Source organism: Aspergillus oryzae, chromosome 3, assembly GCF_000184455.2.
Source record: "Aspergillus oryzae RIB40 DNA, chromosome 3".
In the NCBI taxonomy this organism is placed as follows: domain Eukaryota; kingdom Fungi; phylum Ascomycota; class Eurotiomycetes; order Eurotiales; family Aspergillaceae; genus Aspergillus; species Aspergillus oryzae.
Window position 1 is genome coordinate 2,946,900 of NC_036437.1, and position 27,016 is coordinate 2,973,915.

At 48.4% G+C, this 27,016-nt stretch overlaps 6 protein-coding genes and 6 non-coding genes across 12 annotated transcripts; 3 read left to right on the top strand and 9 right to left on the bottom strand.

The window, feature by feature from the left end:
- Nucleotides 1-516: 516 nt before the first annotated feature.
- On the bottom strand, nucleotides 517-2,743 carry AO090026000802 (alkaline phosphatase family protein; the record flags this gene model as incomplete). The annotated part of the gene is made up of 3 exons (XM_001822153.1): nucleotides 517-902; nucleotides 949-2,215; nucleotides 2,282-2,743. The coding sequence occupies 3 exons, from the start codon at nucleotides 2,741-2,743 to the stop codon at nucleotides 517-519; spliced, it is 2,115 nt and encodes a 704-aa protein (XP_001822205.1).
- Nucleotides 2,744-3,364: 621 nt separating this feature from the next.
- Nucleotides 3,365-3,436, top strand: AO090026t00018. Its single transcript has one exon. It is a non-coding gene; the product is annotated as a tRNA-Gly (tRNA).
- Nucleotides 3,437-3,753: 317 nt separating this feature from the next.
- On the bottom strand, nucleotides 3,754-3,825 carry AO090026t00017. Its single transcript has one exon. It is a non-coding gene; the product is annotated as a tRNA-Gly (tRNA).
- An 898-nt stretch (nucleotides 3,826-4,723) lies between these two features.
- Nucleotides 4,724-5,713, top strand: AO090026000801 (uncharacterized protein; the record flags this gene model as incomplete). Its single annotated transcript, XM_001822152.1, has 1 exon — nucleotides 4,724-5,713. One exon carries the CDS (start codon nucleotides 4,724-4,726, stop codon nucleotides 5,711-5,713), a length of 990 nt encoding a protein of 329 aa, XP_001822204.1.
- Nucleotides 5,714-6,114: 401 nt separating this feature from the next.
- AO090026000800 (uncharacterized protein) lies at nucleotides 6,115-6,510 on the bottom strand (the record flags this gene model as incomplete). Its single annotated transcript, XM_001822151.3, has 1 exon — nucleotides 6,115-6,510. One exon carries the CDS (start codon nucleotides 6,508-6,510, stop codon nucleotides 6,115-6,117), a length of 396 nt encoding a protein of 131 aa, XP_001822203.1.
- Nucleotides 6,511-7,178: 668 nt separating this feature from the next.
- On the bottom strand, nucleotides 7,179-8,439 carry AO090026000799 (acyl-CoA desaturase; the record flags this gene model as incomplete). The annotated part of the gene is given in 3 exon segments (XM_023235902.1): nucleotides 7,179-7,575; nucleotides 7,594-8,203; nucleotides 8,256-8,439. The coding sequence occupies 3 exon segments, from the start codon at nucleotides 8,437-8,439 to the stop codon at nucleotides 7,179-7,181; spliced, it is 1,191 nt and encodes a 396-aa protein (XP_023091179.1).
- Nucleotides 8,440-9,020: 581 nt separating this feature from the next.
- AO090026000798 (uncharacterized protein) lies at nucleotides 9,021-12,665 on the bottom strand (the record flags this gene model as incomplete). Its single annotated transcript, XM_023235904.1, has 2 exons — nucleotides 9,021-10,990; nucleotides 11,342-12,665. The coding sequence occupies 2 exons, from the start codon at nucleotides 12,663-12,665 to the stop codon at nucleotides 9,021-9,023; spliced, it is 3,294 nt and encodes a 1,097-aa protein (XP_023091178.1).
- A 1,604-nt stretch (nucleotides 12,666-14,269) lies between these two features.
- On the bottom strand, nucleotides 14,270-15,975 carry AO090026000797 (putative HLH transcription factor (Hpa3); the record flags this gene model as incomplete). Its single annotated transcript, XM_023235905.1, has 3 exons — nucleotides 14,270-14,598; nucleotides 14,654-15,706; nucleotides 15,825-15,975. 3 exons carry the CDS (start codon nucleotides 15,973-15,975, stop codon nucleotides 14,270-14,272), a joined length of 1,533 nt encoding a protein of 510 aa, XP_023091177.1.
- A 7,840-nt stretch (nucleotides 15,976-23,815) lies between these two features.
- Nucleotides 23,816-23,887, bottom strand: AO090026t00016. The gene has a single exon. It is a non-coding gene; the product is annotated as a tRNA-Gln (tRNA).
- Nucleotides 23,888-23,971: 84 nt separating this feature from the next.
- On the bottom strand, nucleotides 23,972-24,043 carry AO090026t00015. Its single transcript has one exon. It is a non-coding gene; the product is annotated as a tRNA-Gln (tRNA).
- Nucleotides 24,044-24,127: 84 nt separating this feature from the next.
- AO090026t00014 lies at nucleotides 24,128-24,199 on the bottom strand. Its single transcript has one exon. It is a non-coding gene; the product is annotated as a tRNA-Gln (tRNA).
- A 1,868-nt stretch (nucleotides 24,200-26,067) lies between these two features.
- AO090026t00013 lies at nucleotides 26,068-26,139 on the top strand. Its single transcript has one exon. It is a non-coding gene; the product is annotated as a tRNA-Gln (tRNA).
- Nucleotides 26,140-27,016: the final 877 nt, after the last annotated feature.

A 27,016-nucleotide genomic window follows, 5' to 3' on the forward strand; every position in this document is an offset into this window, starting at 1 on the left:
ATTTATCCAGCGACCATAGCGGATATTCTCACATCCTTATAACTTCCCACTACCTCCCGCAGGCAGCACAGGTCCGTAAGGCAGAAAGACAGATCGTATGGGTCGACATCAATCCATTCCAGCGCAACAGGTGCCTGAATCATCGAAACTGTTGTTTACATGCCACCATGATTCTATGATTGGGTCCAAGTTGTGGCGCATTGCGGCTGGACTCTTTCTTGAGTCATCATGTTAATCATTTTCATCGTCGGGTACCCAATTAGGGCAGACCCGATGCGGTATGACGTTGTGATCGGCGCCCAAGGATTTCAGCCTCATTGATCGCATTGCCAAGTTTCATTGGAGAATTCTCCTTCTCTCCTAATAGACAGAAGTACTGCAGCGAATCAAAATAATTAAATTATCCAACAAGATGTATATTATCTAACACGGAGAAAAGTGGGTATCTTTAAAGCAACGAATGGTATATACTATACCGCGGTCATCGAGTCCATTGGCTCTGCGATAACGTCGGAATTAAGGGAAATTGTCCTTCACGGTCTCAATTAGGTCCCCGGCCCAATCCTTCAGATCCTCGATTTTATCCCAAAGAGTCCCCCACCAGGTAGAGGGCTGGTCGTTTTCGCTGTCCGCCTCATCGTCTGACTCTGCCTCTGGTGGGGCCTCGGGGGCAGTTGTAGAGGTAGCTGTTGGGCTTGTGGAGGCCAGTACAGTCGAAGTCATGCTAAGCGATGCAGAGATAGCCGTGCTGCTAACTGGAGGGTCCGAAGGGTTCTCAAGCGCCGGGGTATCCTCGTCCGAATGCAGGCCCACGGGTTTTAAAGGCAGGCGCAGTGTTCCATTGTTCGGGCGCGGGTCAAGGCCGAGAGTATCACAGATGATATTATAAACGTTGATATTTTCTACTTCGATTAGTCCGTTCCCATCATAAGACGGGATAGCACTTACGGAATACTTCCACCCGGCTATTGGGTTGGTGCGGGAATGCCGGGCCCCTGGCAATGAAGATCGCCCGCATCAGGGGATGTTCGTGATCATACCCGTGGACGCCTTTCGGGTGATATACCTCGCCTTTCTCCAAAGCGCTCTGGGCGTCGAAGTCAGGTCGTTCGACCACCGCCCAGCCAGTCTTCGGAATCACCCAGAGAGGGGCGATGCGATCGTTGTTCGTAAAATGGTAGCGCTCTGGCATCGCCTCACGGGTGTAAACCTCAACTGCATGCGAGTAATTCACGGCTATGCTCTCCAGTTGCTTCTGAAGCGTCTCAAGATCTTCTGGTCGTTTGGGGCGCAGCCCACGCAGCGGCCATCCATCAATGCGATCCACCAGGCTGAGATCGACAAAATCATCCAACTGTACCAATCGTTCGGTTGCCGTGGTGGCCATTCCATGGTCGGAGACAATTACTATGTTCACAATGTCGGTCAAGTTCCGGTCTTGCAGGCCAGCGAAGAGGCTACCCAACATATCGTCCACTTCCGAGATGGTGCTCCGAATCTCTGTGCTGTTGGGCCCATACTTGTGGCCATCAGCGTCAACATTAGGAACATAGGCAGCGATGAACTGAGGTCGTTCCGAAACTATTCCAGCCTCTTCCTCGAGGCCAGACATGTCGAGTAATTCCAAAATGCGATTGGCTTTGCGAGGGAGCGCTTCCGAGCCATTGTACTTATCTAGGATTGTCGGGTCAACGCCGCCAATGTGCGCTTCGGAGCCAGGCCACATATGAATGGCAGTCTTGACCCCCTGGTTCTCGGCAGCCATCCATAACGGTTCAGCATTCCACCACTTAGGCCGCATACTAACTGATGGGTGGGTGTAGTAGAACTCCTCCTGTAACTCTGGGTCCCAAAACGTGTTCCCCACAATTCCGTGACTCTCGGGGTATAATCCGGTAACGAGGGTAAAATGGTTAGGAAAGGTGACACTTGGAAAGCTAGGGAGCATGTACTGTGGCGACACGCCCTCGGCAATAAACTTGGTAAGGGTTGGTGTTAACCCACGGTTAAGGAAGTCCGCTCGGAACCCATCAAGAGAGATCAGAATTGTGGTGGGTGCGAAAAGAGCAGTGCCGTTCGACAGTAGTGTTTGAGGGGCTTTGGTCGTCCTGAAGGGCGTTGATGCTTTGTATGCTCCTAGCAGAAATATAAGGAAAAGAACAAAGATCGCCGCGAAGACCAAGGCAAGCTTGAGCCACGAGACGCGCTGAGGCCGCTGATAGAATGGGACAGTTAGACTGGGTGGTGGACATAACGCTTAGTGTCATTAGGGTAGCCATACCTCATCACCACCATATTCCTTGAGTTGTCGATCTAGATCGGACGACGATCGGCTCAGGAGGGAGCTCTCGTCGTCCCGATGACCCTCTTCCATCTCGAACATCAGCTCTCCCGAATCAGTCATTTTCTCATGCTGTCCTCTGCGCGCATCTCTTCTTTCCTCTCGCCGTCTTCGTCGGCGTTCTCGCTTTCCGATCTTTACACTTGGACTGTTGGGGCTGAAGATTCGCCGCAGACCGTGCGTTGGGCCTCCCCTGATCAACAACTTCTCCGTTTCCTCCTCGTCATTCAGCACGGTACGATCATGCTCTGCTAATTCCAGGGTTGTGCGAGATCTACGGAGAAACTCGTCATCTTCGGAGTCAGAGTCCTGCTCTGACGGCGATCGCAGGGACTCGGCATCATCATCGTAATCGCTGGGGGAAAGGAGTGAACGACTAGGAATATCACGTCGGGTAGGCATGGGGTATAGTAACGAAGGGCGGGATCAGTCAATCCCGATGTTTAGATCAATACATTGACCTAGACGATAAGGCAAACTACTAAGTGAGTGCACGAGGGAAGCAGTGACTGGTAGAATGATCGATTGGTCTCTCATTCAAGCTGCGGGTCATGAATCCGAGGCGTGACTTAACGGCCTTAGTCAGCTACGTCAGCTTGTGGATTGATGGCAGCATACAGGACCTGGGCTGTCCTTTTCATGGTAAACACTATGGTAGTAATTATGTGCAGTGCTCTTGGTGGGGGAGGTCATGACAAGGAGAGAGATATATGGGCAATTGGTGTTCTTGAGCCTGAGATATAATACCTCATGGTGCTTCACGCCAACTGCCGTCAATATATATTGAAGAGTATTTATGCCACCAACATACTGTTAGTAACAGTATCACCATCGACGAGGAAGGGAAGTCCTGAGCACCAACAGAGATATACACATCAACCCAATTAGATTTGAAGATAGAAACTGATCGTCCAAAACAAAGAAGGTGAAGGTAGCTGAATCAATGTGGATATAGATAGTCCGTACTGTCCCTCCAAATGACTTCCTCATTTGAATAGTAATTGTAAACTGATTAACTAAGCAGCGTCGGTAGTGTAACGGTTATCATTCTTGCCTTCCAAGCATGAGACCCGGGTTCGACTCCCGGCCGACGCATAAACAATTAGCCTAGTTCCTTCTTTTTGCACCCTCGTGCATACGAGGCGTACCTTTTGCGCATACAAGAGGATCAGCTAGCTAGGTAACGGTTTGTAAGTTTGTCGGCTGTGGGCGAGGATGTCTTTTTATTTAGTTATACTTTACTGGAAAGTAAGTAGACGTGAATAACTTTTTGCAAATTAATTTATCTGGTCTATATAGATCTTATGGTAATGGAGTGGGATATACCCGCTATAGGCTATCCTATCCCAAGACACTTGTGACAAGGTAAAAAAAACACTCATAGTCTTATGAAGAAAAAATTATTGGAAATCTGCGTCGGCCGGGAGTCGAACCCGGGTCTCATGCTTGGAAGGCAAGAATGATAACCGTTACACTACCGACGCTAGTACTTGTCAATTATAGACCTAGAATCCCTCAGATGCGGAAGACCCTCTGCACTGGCCAACTCACAGACCGAGACGGGTCGTGGAAAGCAGCACTGTCCACTAGTGTGTTCAAGCACTACCCAGTCTTGACCATCTTCATGCAGTTACTGTACACTGTCTGTAAGGCGAACGTCTTAGTACTGGTTTGGCAGGAATAAAGCCACCATGTCATTCCTGTCAACGGCCACCGTTGACCGTGGGTGCTTCCGGCTTCGTCCCCCAGGTGCCATGAGTTATATTCGCATTCAACTTAAAGATACAATGCTTTGTGGCACTGGTGGGGCCCTCTTTGGGTAAGCTCTACCTAGATTGAGACGATGGCGTTCCGTGGCTTGTTGGCCGCATCATCATATCCGCATCCGGTAATCTGCCGGCGACAAGTGATGCCCGTTCAGGAACCATGAAGCCGGAATTACACCGTCACGTGATAAGATATGCTTCATGCTTGTTCTGGGTAGTCTCTCTTGCTGTACGTCAATTCCGATGCCCTCTCCGGTGCTTAGGCAGTATGGCGAACATAATAGGATATTGTGCTTCTCCGGATGCAGCACCCATTGATACAAAGTCACTTTGCTGTATGGTCATACCGGTTGCAGGCGCTCACACCATCGAAAGACAAGATGATAGTTTCATTCTCTTCGATGGTACCGGATTAGTTGCCCTGGGACTACTATAAAAGCCCTTAGATGAGCTGTCCAAATCTTCTCATCATCAGTCTTCAATTCATCACTTTGCATCATATACACTTTTAATCAATACTTCTACACATTCTACCAGAGCGATCTTTGGTCTTTCCCCTTCAAACTAAAAGCATAGCTTTACTTGGCATTATCTTCATCTCATCCACTCAGTCACAATGCATATCTCGAATCACGTCGTCACTGCTTTGGCCATCGCCGCCGGTACTGCCAGTGCCTGGGATAAGAATGGCGAGCACACAGTAACGATCACCTCTTGCGAGGAAGCTGCCACCGCTGCACCAGTTGTCCCACCCAGTGCTCCTGCTGTCCAGCCAAGTGCACCTGCTGTTCAACCTAGCGCTCCGGCTGTTCAGCCTGGCACTCCCGCGCAGTCCAACATTCCCAGTGCTCCTGAGGCTCCCGCTGAGACTGGTGCTCCTGCTGGAACTGGCGCCCCTACCGCCCCTGCTGCTCCTGCTGAAACTGGTGCTCCTAGTGCTCCCGCAGGAACCGGTGCCCCTGCAGTTCAACCCAGTGCTCCCGCCGAGTCTGGCGCACCTGCGGCCCCAGCTGAGTCCGGTGCCCCTGCAGCATCTGGTGCTCCCGAGGCCCCTGCCGGAACTGGCGCTCCTGCAGCTCAACCTAGTGCTTCTGGTGTTCAGCCTGGAGGACCGGCTGAGTCCGCTGCCCCCGCTGAGTCCGCTGCTCCAGCGGCACCTGCTGAGTCTAGTGGCCCTGCCGCTCAACCTACTGCCCCTGCTGAGACCCATGTCCCTGCTATTCAGCCTACCGCTGGTGGCTCCAGTATTCCTGGTATCCCTGCTCAGTCCAGTGTCCCTCTCATCAAGCCTACCGTCCCTGCCGCTCAGTCCAGCGTCCCCGCTATCCAGCCAACTGTCCCAGGTGCTAACACTACCGCTCCTGCCGTGACCCCGAAGCCCTCCGCAAGCTCAGGCTTCCCTAAGTTCGCCAACTCGACTATCCCGAAGACCTCTACTTCTTCTTCTAGCCACACTACCGGTGGTGGCAACTTTGTTGGCGGCGGTGGCTCTCCTGCCAAGCCAACCTCCACTGGCTTCGCCCCTACCAGCCCCGGTTCCAAGCTCATCATTCCTGGTCTCACGGCTGTCGCCGGCATTGCTATTGGACTGATGTTCATGGCATAAGCAGCGACCCTTTCGACGATGGTTAATCTCCGCTCCGAAGCAATAACAGGAATGATGACGAAGCGGGGCCATTTTATGAAATTTCTACTTGACATACAATACTTTTTGTTCCAGGGTCAATGGCTTGAAACCCTCTACCCTCTTTTCCAAAAAGGACATCAAAGGACTTATTAGGGCGTTTGGGTTTGGCGTTTAGATCATATATTTAATCTGATAATAATAATAGACAGACATTCAAAATAACCTTCTCTCTTCCATCTTTCAAGCGTAGCCTGAACGCAACTCCAAGTGCCACAGAAACATATAACAAAGGGTCCCGACATACACCCCTCGACCCCCAAACTGGAGTATAACAGAAGAAAAAAAAGAAAAGAAAAGAAAAGAAAAGAAAAGAAAAACCGCTACTCCTCACCATCCCAAGAATAAGCAAAAGGCAACAACTCCCCAATACCAACAACCCTAGGCCCCTCCTCCCCTAAAACAATAACCCGAATCCCAGGGCACAAATCCCACAAAACCTGCCGACACCTTCCACAGGGACTCAAAATACGCCGTGTATCCTCGACAGCCACAATATACGTGAGATTCTCCGCCCCAGCCGCAGCAGCACTCCCCAGAGCGACGAGTTCGGCACAAGGGCCGCCGGTAAAGTGGTGGACATTTACGGCGGAGAAGACCCGGCCGTCGGAGGCGAGGATAGCGCTAGCGACGCTGTGCGTGTCGGAGGGTTTGATGCTGGTTATTGTTTTTGTGGCGGTTTCGAGGAGCACCCTTTCTTGGGGGGTTAGGGTGGACATTTTTGGTTCTTTTTCTGTTCTTTTTTCTTCTTCTTCTTGTTGTTGGGGAGGATGGGGCTTGGTTTAAGGGAGAATGGATTGTTGTGGTTTTGGTTATTTGGGCTTGGGAATGGGGTACGGTCTATTCTTATACTTGACTATACTGCGTGTTCAACTTAGGGTTCCACCGTCCCCGACATCCCGATTGGGTATAGAGGGTTTTTGGGATATACGATTCTGCCTACTGGAGGTTGCATCCATGAAGACTAGTGGGTCTGGACTGTAATGATACTATTTGCTCAGAAAGAGCAGTGGAGAGCATGGGTTTTGAGTCAGGGAATTCTCTACGATTTGTGGTGGTCTGGTGACTCTTCTCTTGTGCTGGTTTGTCCATGGGTCGGTTGCTTGGGTATATTACCTTGGCTTGGTTTATACATCGTGTTATAGGGCATTGGGTGCTTATTGCTGTTTATCCAGATCTAGACTTTATGTAGAGACTAGTTAATCCTATTGCTTACAGCAACGCTTGCTATATAGTTAATGTGTGTGTATCATGGTAGATTTTGAAACATGAGAAGATCTATTCTGAAGTCATTCATTAGTAGGAAAGGTTCTGTAAAACAAAACAGAATAGAGGAAAGAAGACACCACAAAGTCCATGAGTCATATCTTAACTAGTAATAACGCCTCTACTTCCAACACTCCACCTCCCCACCTCCCCTCAATACCGCAACCCGCATAGTAGCCAGAAGGTTCCTAGCCGCACGAGAATGGTCATAGACGCCGCCATTGAACAGCGCCGTAGCATCCTTCCCCAACATACCCTTAACAGTAGCCTCACCCCCGGGATGCTCAGCTAGGAATGCCCCAAGATCATGCACGACGCCTTCAACAACGACAAGCACTTGTCCCATCCCCACCCTCCGCTGATACTCCGTCCAATCAATAACAGGAAGCTCCTCCAGGGGCGTGCCCCAGTCTAGTCGTCGTTTTTCCTCATTAAGCCGCTTAAACCTTTGCTGCAGGCGCGCCTTGGCGATCTCATTATGCCGAAACCTCTTCAAGTCACCCGCCAGCCCGACAAAGCTACACACCTAGATAAACCACTTCGTCACATCGACCTGGTGCCACTCAATGCCATTCCGATAGTCCGAGGGAAACTCATGATGAAAGTTATGAAACCCCTCGCCGAGGGTAATAAGCGCCGTGAGCAGATGATCGCGCGGCGTATGCCGATCATCATACGGCTGATGGCCTAGATAATGCGCAAGAGAGTTCACACAGAAGGTTGCCTGATTGACAAAGAACGCTCGGAGAACGCCCGCGTAAAGAAACCCACCCGTCCAATCGTTCCACCCCAGTCCGGCTACCAGACAGGGGAGCAGCCAGCCCATGCCGAAGGCAGCTAAGAAGTAATACTTATGCTGCCAGACTACGACAGGGTCGTGGTCGATATCGGAGAGGTTGATGCGGGCTCGCTGTTTTCTTTCATTCCGAGGCTGACGGAGGAGAACCCATAGGATATGTGCGTGGAGGAGACCCTTGTTCACGCTGTATGGGTCAAGGTCGGTGTCTGTGTATCGGTGGTGGAGGCGATGCTCGCGCACCCAGAACCGGATTGAGCCCTGGAGACTTCCGGCGCCGAACGCGGCGAGAAGCCATTTGAGGGGCGTTGATGCTGTGTAGGATCTGTGGGCCCATAGGCGGTGGTATCCTGTGGTGTTGTTAGTTTCTCTTTTGACGTGTTCATGTTTTGAGTGGGTTACCGGCTGTTATAGAGCCCAGCGAAAACAAGTAGTATACGACTGACAGGACCAGGGTTTTCAAGGTCAAAGGCACCCAAAGTGACTGGATAAAAGCCCAAAGAGGGATGAGAACCAACATGGAAAGATTAAACCATTGGATGCGTTGATACCACGGTTGGTGGTCTGTGAAGCTGCTTGTTGCCATTGTGAATCTATGACATTTGCTTGTCTTCCTAGGTCTCTGTTCGGGCCGAGATGCTTGCTTTTATAAGGGCCTATCTTGAATTTCTTTTTCCTTCGAAAAGCAGGTATCTTCCAATCGGGAAGAAATTCAGCTCACCCGCCCATTTTTTTAGGTAAGGGATGTGGGTCATGCTGCATCTCCGGTCATGTTGTGTTACTTTGCAGTGATTGGAATGATGACAGACTCGGAACGTGATGCGTCCATGTCTGGTTCTGCATGTACTATATGACCACGTCATATTTTATTGCATCGACCTGACTAGACCGTTGCATATGATAGATCCAGTAGATGCCCTCGGGAGTCATTCTTCATGTGACCTAGTGATCTATCGTGATTGCCGACCTCAGGGTTTCTGGATATACAAATGATCTTGCGGTTCGGAACGGTATGCAATGTGACTTTTCAGATAGTTGAGATAGTATCTGGCATAGATTATAAGATCTTTGAGAACAGGAAATGCAGAGGATGCTTAGCGCAAAGTAAAAACATAGAGGAAGAAGGAGTGACAGAGAATATAGCTGGAAATACCACATCTGACCAGCCTACGACCTAGAAATCCAGTTCGTCCACTGACAAGAACAGCCCCCAGTTCCACCGTCAAAACCCCCATAACCCGACGCACTCAATGCGGTATCAGACATATTAAAAATTCCAGGTGCCGGATTGATGGTATTACCGCCGAATCCACGATCTTCGACTTGCAATTTCACCTCAGTCGAGTTGACATGCTGATCTGATTCCATACCGTAGCAGTACACCATCTTCTTCTTTATCGCGCCCCCGTGCCGATCTAGAGTGATCGTTATAGGATACGGGAAGGAACCGGGACGAACGAAGTCCGTAGCGGAGTTGGAGCTAGTTGGGTTACTGGTCCCTGTGTGGGTGGGTGTTGGTGTTGTGCTGCCAGATGAGCTGTTACTGAGGAGGGTCTTTCCGGGACGAGTCCAGATCTGAACGAGAAAGCGTGTCTGGGACCAGGTACACCTGACTCGGGCATGTGCTTTACTTGGGCCGCCGTTGCCATCGCTTGTAGAATCATCGTTCTTGCTGTCCGTGAGTGGAGCAGATGATTCAAGGAAAATAGACCGGTCGAAATAGGTGTAGAAGCCATAGTGCTCGGTGTCCTGCCCGCGGTTGTATAGCCGCACGGGCTGTGACTCAGGAAGAGGATAGAGCTTTGCGGCTGCAGCGGTGCCATCGGAATCAAGGTCTGGAGATGGGATGAGGGATTCTATGTCAGGGAACGCACTGTCTGATCTCCGTGACAGTTTGGAGGTGGACATCTGGAGAGGGGAGAGTATTGTCATGTAGAAGGGCGTCTCTTCGCCCGCATAGGGAACGCTGTTCTTATCAGTGGTGTTGCCCAGAAAAGTCTGGTCGTTCATGTCTGGCGGGGATGGTGACGGGCTGAACAAGTTATCAGATCTTCTAGAAGCTTTTGCTTTGCTAGACTTCGACGCAACAGTCGTGCTATTCGAATATGTCCCATTACGAAAACGAATCTCAACACGAAAATTAGGTTGGTTTGCAGCATAAGGCTTGTTGTCTGACTGCTGTTCATTGGGCAAGGCGCAGCTCCAGAGGGTGGAAGGTGTAATACAGCCCGAGTTTTGTACTCGAGGCTCGGGGCCAGCAACTGTAGCAATGCCTGTCGGCATAGGTGGATAGCCGGTTAGATTCAGCCATTGCGACTGGACAGGTGTCTCGTCCCCCTTCCTGGTAAGCATTATAGCGAGAATAACGGCGGCCACGACAATGATAATGAAGAATGAAGCAATGGCCGCATACCACCGGCGCCTCAGCCGTCCTTCACGTCCAGGTCTCCCAAAACATCCCTTGTTGCTGAAACAACCTCTGCCGCGCCAAAGCCCACCAGCTTTCCTACCGATCGCATCTTCTTTCTCCAGCCTTCTTCGTCGAGACTCTATTCTATTGCTTTCTGTAACTGGATTCATCGTTGCCTCCCGGGTGATCGGAAGAGGATCCACACGCGGTGGTAACGTGGCGGGAGTGTTCCGATGAGACGTATACGCAGGCGCCGGGGTAGAGTGTATGTCAGATAGAGGGATTGAGCCTGTCTTTTCCGTTGCTCGTTGGAAGCCTGGGGAGACAGGACCGGGAGATTGCGGTTGTGCTTGGGGCTGTTCTTCATGCTTTTGCGTCCCTTCGCTTGAAGGGGGAACCACTATGTACTGGGGTACAACTCGTTCAATAGTAGCGCCGGGAGCAGAGGACGGTACGGGGGTATATTGAATGTATACATTCGTGACTGGCGGCGGGACGGTGCTACTTGGCTGAGCCGGCTGAACAAAAGGGTTGGTCTCAGCTTGGTTGCCTGCTGCAGGTGCTGGCTCCCTAATGGCCTCTTCAGAGAGAGGTTTCGTAGAGTTTTCTTCGGGAGGGGCTCTCATGTCGTCCTTTGAGCCGCTATCTTCCTTCGAGTTCTCCACGGGGGTATACGGTTGTTTGTCGATGACCGTTGACGGAGGCCGGGAAGTTGTGACAGGAATGACTATAGATTTTGAACCTTCGGGTTCTTTGTCAACGGGTTTCGGCGCGTCATCCACATCAATGAGCACACCTCTTCCACCCGAACCACTGCCTTCTGTGGTATCTACATTGGGGACTGGAATTTGATCTTTAGGAGTTATCGAACAGACATGGTTGATGCACTCAAAGTAAGGCTTCCCGGTAAATACCTCATGTGCACAAGCATGATAGTACTCGGCAGCAGCGCCCTGAATTGTTTGGTCGGGAAAGCCAAACGCTGCGTTATTCAGGTCACTCGGATCCTGGACTTGACAGTCAACAGCTTTATCATCGGCGAAAGGGTTGTTTTGAGATGGCTGCCAGTCGGAGATACCTCGACTGGCTATCGTCGTTTCGGGTGTATCAGGTGAAAAATACGATACCTCCTTCTCCCACCACTCATCGCTTGATCCTGTCAAATCGGTGGCAATACTGGGCACAGGAGGTGGATGTGCGTCAATTAATGTTCTTCGACTGGTGATTGTGTTGGAACGACCCAATAAAGGCGACAGAAGGTATGTCCACCATCCCTGGGACTGGTGTCTATTAACTTCCGTATTAACGCTCAATCGACTCATATTGTCGATGCCACTCAAACGATCAAAAGCTCTCTTAACGCTTCCGTTGGAGTATGACCTTGAGCGAAGCCCTGGATGCGATTGAACGTCTTCCTCGAAGACCGTACCACTGGAATATGCACGTTGCTTCCTAGATGTCACTGACTGCCTTTTGAGCGTCTCTTGGTCTGTAACTTCACTCTTAGCCACTGCATGCTCTGCCGGAATGGCGGGTACAGGCGGGATATCTAACTCGCTCTTTTCTATACACGGAGTGGGTTGGGAGTAAATGCTAGATGCGACTCTGGGAGGGTTGCAAACTTGGCTAAAGCCTGCCCAAAAATCATCGTCCTTTGCCGGTGTGACAACTATTGAGGGCGTGAGGGGCGTCTGCTGGATATCTGCAACGTCAAGCTCTTTAGAATATCTTTTCCGCGAAGTAGTGGTTTCTTCGCGTGGCATGCTGAAACCAATCATTATCGGCCGGTCTGATGGAGACAAGTCATCCTTGCCTCTCTGTTTTGGTGAGCTGCTAGGCCTCCAGTCAAACAAGGAAGATCCCCTTTTCGCCAGGTTCGAAGGCTCGTTAGGAAGTTGCTGCAATCCATGACTCGTTCCTTTCTTCAGGATGCCCTTGACCTTCTGCGCCGATCTTTCTTCTGCCCTTTCCTTTGAAAGGACCTTGAGATCATTTAAATCCACGAACCCCTCCTCCGGTATATTATCACGAGGTTTCGGTGCTGCTAGTGAGAAATCGGTGACCAGATTCAATCCCAGAGGCCGCTCCGTATTCTTCTTGACTGCTGGCTTCGGATTGTCCGCACTCTCTGCCGCCTTTTGCACGAAGTAGTAACTATTGGCCTCACGCACCGGCTCCCTGTCCTCCTGCCGTTGTCCGTATTCTACTTTGCGGGCGAATGGGTTCTGGCTGGACACTTTCGCCCCCAGATGATCGAAGGGACGAAGCTTTTCCATGTCTCGCTCATCCGGAGACGAGGAAATTGGAGTAACAACCTCTTCTGTGATTGGGGACGACAAGGGAAAAGTCGGGATTGTGGGAATCCGCAGTTCAGCTTGCGGCTTCTGGCGCTTCCAACCCATCGTCTGTGCATTGTCAATCAAAGCCAACTTATAGAATACTTAGACCCGAAGTATCAGTGTGACCACAGAGTAACATACCTTAGTCAGATGTGTATATCAACTAGAACAAACCACTTCCCCGCGGACCAGTAGGAAAGATCATAGACATAAGGGCGTTATATCGGGTTTAGTCCATTCAAGAAAGGTATTTCAGGCAATGGACAAAGAAACACATTAACAATGTATTCTCCCTGCCAACAAAGCATTCAAGAGAGTGAATGGGGGTGTCAGTCAATAAAACAAAGACAACAGTGGTACTTCAAAGTGAGACCGTGAGATCGTGTTAATCAGACGTCGTAACCATGCCTTCCAATCCTGATATATGGAATACCCGAATATGTTTTCGGGGTTGAATGTATAGTTGAGATGCGTAAATTGAACGACAAAGGGCAAACTGGGAGAAGGACTATTATCACAACACAATGAGGCGAGGAAGATGGAAGAGAGCAAATTGGATGGGAAGACATTTGCCGAAGAAGTAACTTACATCTATTATTTTTATTATTAGTCTAGGAGCTCATGCATCAGCGCTCAGGGCCACGATCCAACCTATTGGGCACTGCTCTTCTGCAGAATGCTAAATACCCGTGCTCCATAGTACATGCGGGAGCTGATGATGTCTGAGCTACCTTCATTGGACGAGAAGCTCTGGTGACCCCTGCTAAATGCAGACCGGGGGTCCTGGTTTGATCACGTATTGGCCCAGAGAAAGATGCAGGAATGTTTGTAGCCGCCATGATGGAGTCGTGGGTACGGCGCTTATTCAAGACACTGAAGAAGTGGTCGTGAAGCTCCCGGGCGCCAATCAGGCGTCGCGAGATCTCCCCAGACAAAAATAGATCCGACACCTTCAAATATACGTATGTATACACATTCATCGTCCGAAATCAATTGGACAGTAGATAATTGCTTTAGATATACAATGACTCACGGAACACTCGTACCAGTTTCTGGCGAAAAAGGTTGGTTTCGGTGGACGTTCAATAAATCAATTCACGTATGGTCCCAGTAACCATTCAGGGCGCTTCATCAACATAATAATCACATAGACCTCGGGGATATCAATTGAAACACCATACACACTCCTATTCCAAGCTGGTTTGCGCTTTTTCGTTTTGGTACACACGCACTATAAAGGCACCCACTGTGTCAACGGTGAGGACAAACATAATGAACATACACTTCCCATATCCAAATCCAAACCCCAGATATCCTGTCTCACATGCGAATAGATGAATCATGATGCAAATGTTTATGAGAAGAAAGGGAGATAAAGACGTCAAGGCCGGGTTCAATAAGACACCGCGGCAGAGTGGCTGCCACTGAAGGAAATCAGGAAAAGGCACGGCGATGGTGAGACGGAATGTTCGCGCTCGGAAATAATAAAAATAAAAATAAGAAAGGGGAAACCACCCGAATCAAATCTACAAGTGAGCTACAGAATAGGAAGATGACGTTTCCGCGTTCAGGGCGCAAGAGGCTGAATGGAACAGGCTCAGGACCGACATACTCGTATCACAGCCATGTCATAAAATAATCGCGTAGAGAAGATTTCCTTTGTTGTACTACCGTCGCTCATCGGTGTACTGCACGCCTTGCATTGGTGCGACAGACCCATTCATCAGAGGTGGTAAAGTCCGTGGCTGCTCCTGCGTCATCCCAGCGCCCGGGGCGTAACTAGGAAACATGGCGCCATGTGATTGCCCATTAGCCTGCGGTGTAGCCATCGAATGATGCTCGAACATCGATTGCGGTCGCGATTGCCCATTAGCTTGTTGCTGTTGCTGCTGCTGATTAAGCTGGGCCCGCATGTCGTCGACTTCGGTTCGGAGAAGATCGTTCTCCCGGCGAGCGTTGCTCAGCATCTTCTCCAGTTGTCCAATGTACTCAATCGCTACCAAAGAGTTAGTATGGTAACTACACATAGACATAGGCAGTTGTATCGTTACCTCTTGTAAGGGTCTCCCATTTACTCGACTTGTTATTCTGGCTTTGCGGAAGACGCATCCGCAGAGCCTCGAAGCAATCCTTCATCTCGCTACGGCGTTTCCGCTCCGCCAACTTATGTGTCACCCTCAGCTCAGGTGTCCTGCTGTACGGCGTACTGCCGCTGTGTAGGTCGGCCTCTCCAATAAGTCCACGAACTTGTTTATGTTGTAGCGAATGATGGTGGACATTTTGAGGGAGTTCTAAAGCATGATCAGTTTTTGATGACCCCACAGACCGGCATATGTTGCCGAATTCACAGATTGACATACCATGCTGACCACGAGGCAAACGGGAATCTGAGTAGATGCTGCTTGAAAAAGACTCCGCCGTACTTCCTTTTCTGCAAAACTGTGCGTTCGACTTTTCGGTCGTAGAAGAGATTGAATTGGACCGTGCAACATCCGGATCTGGGAAAGCGTATGCAAGACCAGCTGTGGGCGCCTCCGCATTATAAATTTCCGAGCGAGGGTTCGACGAAATTGCAGGTGCAGTGCGGCCAGCCGCAAATCCACGATGTTCGCCAGCCCGTGGGCCCAAAGGGGAGAGAGGCTGTCCCCCAGAATAGCGGGGGCCTCGGTAGGTATTATTCATATTCACATCCATAGATATTCCACGCTCTCGTTGTAACCCCGAGACGATCGATGTCTGCGACGCGTTCGTGCTGTGATATGGAGAAGCGGGATTTATGGCAAGGGAGCTTATTCCCTGATTCATCCGACTATCAATACTGCTCCGTCGTGACTCCGCGGGCTCTGCAATGCTGCCTCTCTGAGATGGCGCGTCATAGTTCTGGTTAATAGAAGGGAGCGCTGGATTTGGCTGCGCCGAGCCGAAGTTCGGAGATGGTTGAGCGCCCGAGGAGGAAGGGGTATTGGCGTTCGAATGGTCGTTAGGATAAGGAGATCGATCGGAGACCGTGGACACGCGATTGGGAGACGGCTGAGAGGACGTAAGGAATGATAGAGAAGGGTAGTTACCGGTCCCGTTTGTCGCGGTGGAGTAGGTAGAGGATCCTGAGCAAATCATGTCAGCACTCCTTAACCAACTAAGGTCCTGCGGCGATTTTACTTGTGCTCTGGGGCATAGACCAATTCCCCGAGTCCCGCTCGATTGTATTCAACGACACATTACCGGGCGACTTCTCCGCTGGAGGAGCGGCGGTGCTGGTCATGCTCGCTGTCAATGTCGATATCGAGGGGAGGGTCTGCGATGAAGATACTGTAGGGGTTTGGGGTCCAGTGGTGGCAGGCTCCCACGGCCGATGTGTAAGTGTGGCTTCCATGGTCGATTATTCGCGGTATGCGTGCCAATGCGGAAAGCGAAAAGGAATCGTGTTCGATTGAGCGTCCTGGTACTGAATCTAGAATAAACCAATTCGAGCGCACTTATTTCATGTTCCACGAGCAAGTAGACAGGCAGTCAGATGGGTCGAACTGTCGTTCTGATCTTCAAGACGATAGAATCTCTGTCGTCGCGAGAAATGATCCCAGAATCGTGTAACTGGCACTTATTCCAGATCTCAACGGTGACGATTTGCTGTCGCAGAAACGTCCAGAGCGTACCCCCAGGTTGCTTCTCTAGTTCTGGATACCCCGCAAAATACTCACTTCAATCCAGGGCCCGATTTAAGGGACCAAGAGACACTCTTCTCGTGAAGTCTATGCGTGACTCGGCAATGCGACACGAAGGATATCCGTTGACCAGGAACCAGTCGGACGTCGACCCACAAAACACAAAATCCACCACGCAGAAATTTTTCCACTGGCAAAAATCAAATTCGATATTAGAAATCCGGAATATATAAGGACGTCGAGGAGAAGTATGGGTTGTGAAGAGCAAGTCTGGGCGGGTTATAGAAGACGGACGTTTGAGGGGGGTGGAAATAACGTGGTAGGTGGTAGGAATGACCGAAACCAAGTGTACTGGCGAAACACCGGGTGGAAATTTTGGGGGCTTTTAAAAAAGAAAAAAGAAATATTTAAATAAAAAGGAAAGGCTAAATTTTTTCCCTTAAAAAATGACAATGCAATTTCACGTCAGCATGAGATGCGGAAATTAGGTACAGACGGTAGCAGGCAGAGCCAATAATGCCGGGCCATGGGTTCGCAGGTGATGAATCTCACAGACAGTAACTTACCTTAAAAACGAAAGCGCAAACGCTCAAGAGGCGCAGCGGAACGTGGCACAAAATCCAAAGGACGAACAATTGGGCAGGAAGAAAGCTGTTTAGGGCAAGGATCCCGACCGATGATGGCCAGTAGAACTTTATTTAAGACCAGCGGAAAGTAGTATAGGCTTGTCCCGGGGGGTTGAAGACAGAAGACAGAGGCGGGGAACTAAAGGAAGGAAAGGAAGGAAGAGGGATCCAATATTCCTCCGGAGACAGAGACGAAATAGGTTGATTCAATTGTGAGCGTGAGGAAAAGATGATGGGAGAGGAAGAAAATGAGAGGGTAAAAGAAAATTCTAAAAAAAAAAAATTGGTTGCGAATAGGTAATAATAATAATAGTAACTGGGAAGAAGGAATACGGAGGAGTGTACCTCAGACAGTGGAACTCCAAGAAGTTTGGAACTCGATCAAGTGGGAAGGACTAAGGCAATCTAGTCGCGGAAGCTATCGACGTGATATTCGGCCTAATAGGTTGGGGCGGCAGTGGAATCGAGGGATGGCTGAAAGAAAATGTAAATGCAGCAGACAGGTAAAAAATTACTGCGTCGGAGTTGATAGTTCCCGTACCAAGTCCCGTATTCAGACGCGAGACAAAGGGAAGAGACTCGTCAATATACCCTAACTCAGGTGATCATATAGGACAGAACGCTCTGAAAAGGGACAAACGTCTTGAATCATAATAATTGGAGGAAGAAGAAGGGTTAAATCGATAGTAGAAGCAAAACCGAAAGATCGGTTGAATCGATGTGGAAGGACGTATTATACTACTACCTAAACCGGAGATGACCGTCCCTGTAATCCACTGCCAGTCGCTTAGAGGGAGAGAAATAAAAATGAGAGTCGAGTGTGCTAGCTGGAGGATTTATGACGAGGCTGATTGACAGATACGGTTCATCCCTCTGCGAAAATTAGATTTATGGGAGAAATTTAAGTGACTATGACCGGCTCCATGGAAACTTCAACACATGGTGCATGATGCAGTCCCAAGTCACTCACACACCCCTTTCTTATACAGATCAGGTACAGCACCGTACCATCATAAGTAAAAAATAAAAATAAAACAAACATCAAATAAAAATAAAATAAAATTAAAAATGTTAAAAGTATGCATGCAATCACAGACCACTTCTCTGCACTGACAGTGTTTAAGCCCTCTTGCCTATATTGCACACATGCTGTATACACACAGACATCGGCATGCTTGTGGTTTCTATCCTGAAAAAGGAAACAGACTCTACACATGTTTGACCAAATAACATCACATCAGAAGTCTTGATGCTGGGTCACTAACGGTTTTGTGTAACTGCCAAGTAGAATAGAAAGAATAGGGAAAAGAAAAAGTAACTTAGTATTAATAAAGATGGAAAGTACTGGAGAAGTTTTACCCGATTTATGCACATCACCTGTTACCACCAGCAGTAAACACGAGGGACATTTCAAGGTGATCAGAGACCGGCTAAAGGCATACCAACTGCATTCATATGACAGGCGCCGCGACACTCGAACTGGCGGATATTGCGGAGTAGTGAGTAGAGATTTGAGGATCTACTCTCGGAGGAAACACGGAGAAGAATAGATACTGAATAAAATCCATGAGGTAGTAGTAGTCTAGTCAAGCACTAGACCTCGAGAGAAGCGCACTACTGCATGGAAATGGGACACAGGGGCCACTGCCACGAGGCCGTCTTCTCTGGGGGGTCAAACTAACTGGGGGTACGTACCCGTACCCTCCTTGAACACCATCATCCATGGTTACCGTCGAGCCATATTTGAGTCATTTAAAGCATGGCCATTGAGCAGTACCCCGACTTCTGTCGAATGTCAGGTACCAAACTTGAGAGTACTCAGCCATCCAATAGTACCAAATAAATACCCTGCTTTTAAATGGATACTACTATTTTCGAGTCTCTTTTTGTTACCCCCGGAAATGTTCGAGTCGACAGTGATACATACATGCAATACGTACATACTATATACTCTATATGCATAGAATTTGTTTCTGTAGGCGCCGCCATTTGTTTACAGGTACAAGACAATAGGTAAATAGTATCTACTATATATCCTTGAAGCTCGTCCTCGCTATGTAGCCTGGTGATCACCATTGCGGCGGAGACAGCACCTCTGTGATCAGACCCTGTTATGTTACTCAACATATATAGTAACGGTACGTGCGCTATCCAAGGTACTGCACCTTCATCAGTTCAGATGATGATTCCTATCTTTACCTCTCGCTTAATTTTCTCGCCCACTCATTCACCTCATCGGTTCTACAACTTCCCTTTTGGTTTTCCAAAGTTTGGAGCGGAATAGCCGAGAGATCTGCCCTTTTAGAGAAATTGTAAGGACTTATCTTGGCAATCCTCTTGTCGATCTGAGCTGGCGATACAGTACAAAGACGGCTAGGAAGAGGGTCTTAATGTCTAATTCTGTTTTTTTCCTTTGCTTTGCCTCAACCCCCGCCCCACTCTGCATCTGCGTGTCGAGCCGGGGACCGGACATTGAAAGGACCTCATAATTGGAGCCATGCTAGCCGATGGAGGCCTAACTCAAAACAGGGTAGGGCCTGTTTGCCAGACTTCCATCAGCCACGGGGGTCCCCACTTTTCAAGGTAGAAAGTCAAAGATCCATACTTGAACTTGGTGGTCCAACGGGGGAAACTTTGTTGTGTGTCTGCCTGTTTGAAACTTCCCCCCGGGGAGGAGGGGGTGTTCTGCATGATGGGGGGTGGTAGTGGAAAATAAATAAAAACGGTAGGGAGGGATTTTCGGAAAAATAGAAAAAATAAAAAAAAAAGATATTTTCACATTGAATCTACTCCCGGTCCGTATTTGCGGTTGCCCCTTTGGTGCTTAGTGTCAATCAAAAGCAGTAGCTTGGACCAACCGGGAAGTGGGGCCCAGCATCCATTGGAGGGGGGAAGTAGATCCAGCTCTAATCAACGTATCAGAATGCTAGGAACTGCCATGGGAAATGCATCCTCCACGGCTGCAAAATGTCCCGTGGCCTGAAGAATTTCGGCACCTCAAAGTCCGTACCCATGGCGCTGGTTGATGAAAGAACACGTTGTTGTATGGGTCAAACATTCCTCGACGAGGGGTAACAACGCGAGGGATGGTACTGGACTCGGCAACACCACCAGGTAAGGGAAGGTCTGCCTTTCTCTTTTCCATTGAGAATTAATTATTACATCATGGAACAGAGGTCTCCGCGTCATTGGAATTTGAAAATCGTTATACTTTTCCCCGACAGCGTGTTTTGTCTCAGTCGCATGGAATCATACAACAGGATGATTGTCATGGGGTGGGCGGTTGGATCATACATTAATTAATTCACTACTATTATTATTGTTAAGCTCTGCGGGTGTACACGATAAATTACGAGTCGATCGTATCCATGTTGGTCCATACTCGATCTAGACTGCCGTAATAACAATTAGCCACATAATCAGCACCCAACGTAGTCCGTACTTATGGAAGGAATAAGAAACAAGGCTGGAGTTTTCCTTATTTTTCCGACCCTGCAAGACAATATTATGATATTAATGGATATTTGATAGTGAAGGGGAAAGGAATAAACTTATCATGGCTGGTATTCGTATGACGTTAAAGTGATTGGTCATCGCAGGCTGGAGAGTAAAGAGAATTAAATTTACAGAATAAGAAGAAAGATAATACTGGGAGGGTTAGGGGACAAAAAGATGAAAATGGAAAAAAGGAACAACCCCATTCATACTTAGTCCTCGACTCCTCGGTTGGCCACGATCTCGATACAGGCTGCTTTCACGTGGCCGCACTGAACGATCGTCCTCAGGGGTCCCACGGGCTGCGAACTACCGTCACTGTACTGTACTCGGTGGCACATGGACGGGCGAAAAAAGTACCCGGTACCTCCTTGCAGAAGCAGAGTGCTCAATCAGCATTGGTCATTCAGAAATATGCTTCTGTTCAGATCATTTTCCCTGATGGGATTCAGATTCGGCATCCGGTTGAAGTCTTGCCCGAAGGTTCTTCGGTGCTAAAATACAAGCTCAGGGTACCAGATAGTCGATGTTAACGCCGAAGCTGTGGATGATTGTCCATGATATGTTGGTTGGTATACATACATACAAATCATGCACATAGCGGGTAATATTATGTATAAATCATACAAGGTATGACCTTGTACCCAACGTGTCATGACAGCTCCGCACACACCGAACCGATGCATTAGCGACCGGGGCAGTCTTCCAGGAAGGTGATAAAATACCCTGGGATAATATAGCGTCGTATCTACCGACTAAAGGAGCTTAGTAGGATAATCTTAGGGCTCTGTTTTTTTTTTTTTTTTTTTGGTAGTATTTCCCGTAAGTCTCACTCAAGTCTTCTCTCTCCCTTGCACCTGTTCCCCAAGCCCCGACCAGTCAAGGAAAGGAAGAATGAAGCTTCGTTGAGTCGAGAATGACGACAGAAAGAAGATGAGTAATATTTTGACTTTCAGCGAGGAAAAACACATGGCAACCACGGTGGAATGATCGCCGCTAAGGAAAACTTGGTTTGTCACTCAAGGTTCTGGACTATCCGTCGGTGTTCACTGGTCCAGCCACTGAGCAAGCCAAGAATTCAGGAAGGGTGCGTGGTTCTAAGTCACTAGTCAAGTGTCTTGCTTATTTGCGTAGTATATTTTTCTCGAGCCACAGAAGAATAAAAATCACAAAGATATCGTGGTCATGCAACCATCCACCTCTTGATACATCAAAAGTAGTTATTCTTTCTTTCTTTTTCTTTTCTTGATCTTCTCTTGGGGCACCCTAGACTTCATCTCTGAGGGGATGGAACGCAAACACTTACTCCATGTCAGGAGGCGCCAATAGCATAATGAAGCCAACAGCTGCATTCATACAGTATCATCACCCCGCTCAGGTGGAATGTGACCATGGACATGCATGCATACATGCATATACACATGTGGGCAATGTGCAGATAGTAGGAGAGTGCATCGTTGAACCGGGGCATGATCTACTACTTTCCCCATCCCTCCTTCCTGCCCTTACCTGCCAAGGTTCAGTCACGGTGGGAATCAGCACTACTAAACGGGGTATAGTAGTATTCACTACTTTGGATTTCCTCCAAAACCCAAGTAGCCAAGCCGTTGTCATATCCACCATGATGGATGATCGCCAGGCTAGTCTCATCCCTTCCTGTCCACATGGAGCTGGAAATGTCCAAATGATATGGCGTCTCCTAGTGGATTGGTGCTTCACCGACTTCTGGCGCAGCCACTGTTAGACAGGTGTTACTTCCCAATGGTGCCCTTACTCATGTCTCTGCGGAGCTTTGGAAGCGGATTCTGATTCATTGACACAAGGTGTCAGACGATGAAACAATATTCCAGATTATGTAAGAAACACGATCAATGGAAGAACAAATGCACAGTCATCCGCTAGTCAGATAATCTGTACCTGATAGGTCTGACATCCCGTGATCTCAGCCCTTTTTTTTTGTCTGGGCGTGTATCATCTCAAAGGACGATCAACCTTCTGTATTTCTCTTGTCGGCAACGGTCCCGAAATCCTAACCTTCCTGGTTTATTTTATTTTTTCTTTATTTCTTTTTCTTTCTTGTTTAACTTGGTTCTCATTTGAAATTAAATTATTGTTCCTTTTCTTTGCTCATTAAAAGTTAAAAGTCCACATCGTCGAGAAAAGGCCGGCTGGTGCTAAAGGACTGCAGATCTGACAACTTACAAGCCCCCCCAGTTAGCGCAGGCAGCCCACCAAATCAGATCCCCCACTCAGACGCCATGGTGGTACGAGGTACAGAACATTCCCACGGAGTTTTTTGTACCATTCGACTAACGACAAGGGGTACCAAAACCTGGGCTAATTCCTGCACCATCTTCGCCTCGATAATCTGTCCTGTAACCCCGAGTCGGCAAGTAATTGGGCAAGCATGTCAGGGTGACACGGCGCCATCATCCACCATGCTGGAGGAAGGCCCGTGTTCCTTGTACGACAATAATTCCCCCCTCCCTTATCGTCTCTCCCGCGTGCTCCTCAAAATACCTTTTTCCCATTTGGTGTCGATGGACCGTTAGAATTAGTCCTGGACGGGATAGAGATAGATCGCCCAACGAAGATAGATATAGACGCATGCAATGACCCACACGAGGCGTGCCTCAAGTTCAGGTGGTTTCTTTTTTCCTTAGTGACCCCCCTGTAGCACTCTCTCGGACTTGATTACGACTATAAAGCAACAATGATGCCGGCGAGGGGAAAAGTCTCGACCCTGACGGCTTTGAGCGGGGTGGGATTTCATCGGGATCAACTTCATCTGAGCGAAACTATAATTGGCTAATCAATCACACCATGGTGAAAGTCCGCTACGGGGCTGCAGACCTTATGTGTGTGACAAGACAGGGATATCGGGACGAGTTAATATCCCAATTATCGATCCTCGGGGATGGACAATGAGAACGAGGTCTGCTCTTCACTCCACGCCCAAGGGGGTGGGGGCAAGGTCCCCTGTCTAGCGCCAGGTTCCTGACACGCTAATTGGGTACCGCCTATGCCTTGTCATCTACTTTAATATGGTGATGAAGCATGGTGCATCAACGACCTGCCTGTTTTGGTATAGGTCCACATTTAAGGCTTGCACATGGGATAACACGGAGACAGGTGGTGAATATTTGCCGAGCTTGAAGTCGTGCTGAGCCTGCGGCGCTAGTTGCGATAAATGCTCCGTTAGCGCTTTGCTCCCTGTCATGGAGAGCAATCTCATAGACTCTGATTGTCGGTTTTTCCACTAGTGAGGCGGCGGGATGAGACTTTGGTTGGATTAGTCGCTCCAGGGGGTAAACTGGAGAAGGAGAAAAAAAAATTTGCCATGGCCCCGGGCTGGCTGGTTCTAGCCATGCGTGAACACCTATATGGAGACTACGCCATGTCAAGAGATATGGCAAAAAGAAAGAAGACGAGGTCGTGCCCGGGATCGAACCGGGATTACAGGAATCAGAATCCTGGGTGCTAACCATTACACTACACAACCAGTTGTTGTTGCAGCCCTTGATTTTTGGCACTATGACTCTAAACATATTGTCCTGGGAGTAGGGAAAAAGTAAAGAAAAATAAGAGGTCGTGCCCGGGATCGAACCGGGATTACAGGAATCAGAATCCTGGGTGCTAACCATTACACTACACAACCAGTTGTTGTTGCAGCCCTTGATTTTTGGCACTATGACTCTAAACATATTGTCCTGGGAGTAGGGAAAAAGTAAAGAAAAATAAGAGGTCGTGCCCGGGATCGAACCGGGATTACAGGAATCAGAATCCTGGGTGCTAACCATTACACTACACAACCGTTGTTGTGTGCAGCGGCTCATATTTTAGTCTCTAGAGCCAAAATATTGGGAGAAGGTGGCTCACACCACTGTATATCGCTATTATACACCAGGATCCTTTCTTTTCTAGCCTGGTGGTATGGAATGACACGGTTAGGGGGTAGAGCTTCGCGCAACAGACTCCGACAGCGTGGCGCATGGCTGGGCTTCCACTCGGAACTTGACTCGGCCATTCCAAGCTCTGTATCTCCGATCTCTGTGTATATAATCCGTACTACATGGGCAGATATTGTATATACACTGGTGGTCATCCATGGTAGGTGATCGACATCTCGGGGAGAACACTGGCAGATGATTAAAGGAAAGATTGCTTAACCTGACTTGGACAGTTACCAGCCAACCTAACTTATGATCGACGACTATAGTTAAAGGTGAGACGCTACCCTTATGCATTGTCCACCGCCCAGGGCGCTTACCAGCCGTCCTTGTGTGAGGGGGATAGATGTTTGTCCAGCCAATTTACAGGTATACTACCTGCACATCGTGTATGCGTGATATCATATTAAGGTGGCGAATATGGAACCTTACGGTCTACATCTGAGTTGGGGGTTACGGTATCGGTTTCAATTAGTGAACGTTTCCATAACATATTCATTCTGACCTGGGTACGAAAACAAAATGGCTGGCTGGGGCTTTCCAACTGCCATTAAGGGGCTGCAATACTTATTTGCTGGCCACGACTTGGGAAGTGGTATCAAGGCCATATCCAAGTTTAGCATGGTAGATCTGCAGGCTATATAGGGCTACTGTACACAGGTAAGCACCACCACCTGATAGCTCTCAAATAGTCATCTGGCTGGGCCATCCCTGTCTGCTAGTCAAATGTGCTCACCGTCTAGAGTTTGCCTATTCGGTAAGGTGACACCTTCAGTTAGAGGATCTAAACGTCTTGTCCAACGGGACGCCACGCGGAGTCAGTGCGCCCTCGTCCACTATGTGATTCCTCACATTCCATGTACGTACCAGCCTTGGCAACATTTCACTGGTGTGCTCTGATGGGATATCCCGGTATTTACTTCCGATAGCCAGGGGCATAAGCTCTGGTCACATTAAGCGAAATTCTGGTACAGAAATCCCTTCTCCATGTGTTACAGCCTTGGCCCGCCTGGACCTGGGGCTGGGAGATGCATCAGACAACGACATCTTAGTGTGGATATTCTTCAAGTTGCTAACTGTGATTTAGCCGTTTCATGGTTCGTGATCGGGTAACCTCAGAAATCTTCCCTATCCCATACTTCGTACCATTGACGTGATGCTCCCAATTTGTCATTTTATCGTTGGGCGATAAAACGCGGTCGTCGCTTTGAACTTGTCCTCTTGACTGTGTAGAGGATTCTGACCCACAGATGCAACTTACTCCGTACTAGTATATTGGGGATTTCACGATTGCTTGTCTTTGTGGTTCGACTATTGAACCGTGGGGCGTTACAGGGTATATTTTGTAACAATGTATATGACCTAAGTTTGGATGTATACATGTTGCTCAGGTATCACTTGATGCGCTCAGGCACTGGGGCCTGGATCGGTGATGATGGGCTGAACGATACATGTATATATTTTAGGATGGAGCAGGACCAACCTTATCAAGAAAAACATGCAGGAAAGATCAACCAATACACAACCGGAACGCTTGTATGGCCATAGTGTTATGTAAAGTAGACTTGGTTATGCTAAGCATATTCATATAGCCTTCAACTTAACCATACCTATTCCGATTATAGTTATATGCCGTGTGATAACCAATCCGGACATTGTTACTTTGACCGTTATTTTTATGTATATCAATATGTTATATAACATAATAAGTAACCATTTTTTAATAACTAGCGGTTGTATAGTGTAATGGTTAGCACATGAGATTCTGATTCTCATAATCCCGGTTCGATCCCGGGTACGACCTCGCAGTTTCTTTTTGCAATCTATCCCAATTGATCTGGGTGTCAGTTTTGTGATATTTTCCTCCCTTGGCCATCATGTAACGTGGTTCAGTCTTTTCTCTTTAGGGTACCCGGTGAGATATGCCCATTATCTATGACAATGCTCGACTGGACGCGCTATCATTTAGCGTACTGTCTGCGGAGTACTTGAGGTTGATGACCCTATGTTTAGCATGGTTATTGGCCATCATAACGTTGCTTTAGCTGGCGGCCTATGTGTTTACCGTCCAACTCAGTCCAGTGAGGGGTCTTCTCCCTGTTGAGTGTATAGTATAGATGATTGACAAGCCAGGTCTTAATCAGCATGTCAGTATACCACAGTGGAAGTATACCTGCTTGAAAGTAAGGTACATAACATTTGAAATATCAAAGATTAACCACACTCCTCGTGGAAAGTGTACATTCTTATATGATCATATTCAGGGCTATGCTGTGATGGGTTTCTGGATGTGTCGTTCTTCTAGTTCAAGACATCTTAAAAAACTTTTGAAATTCTACCAAACATGTTGAATGTTGGCATGTGGTGACTGTCTTTGTTGACCATTAGCGTCGAAGATGAAACTATATTGAGCCATGATGAGTATACTTCCATGCCCGAAAACCAGCGATTCATAGATCCGTAAATGAAAGGGTCAATAAAAGTCCACTGTAAAGTTTCTCTCAGACCTAAGCCTGAAGTCAATGCATACTGACATCCATTGATACACAGCTAAATTAGGGTTAAGTGGGGTGTTTCACATCCTAGGTTCGTGTAACTTACAGGTCGGGATTGTAATGACCTGGATACTGGGTAGGATAATTGCAAAACAGTCTAAGCGTGTAATTAATTAGGTCTGTACG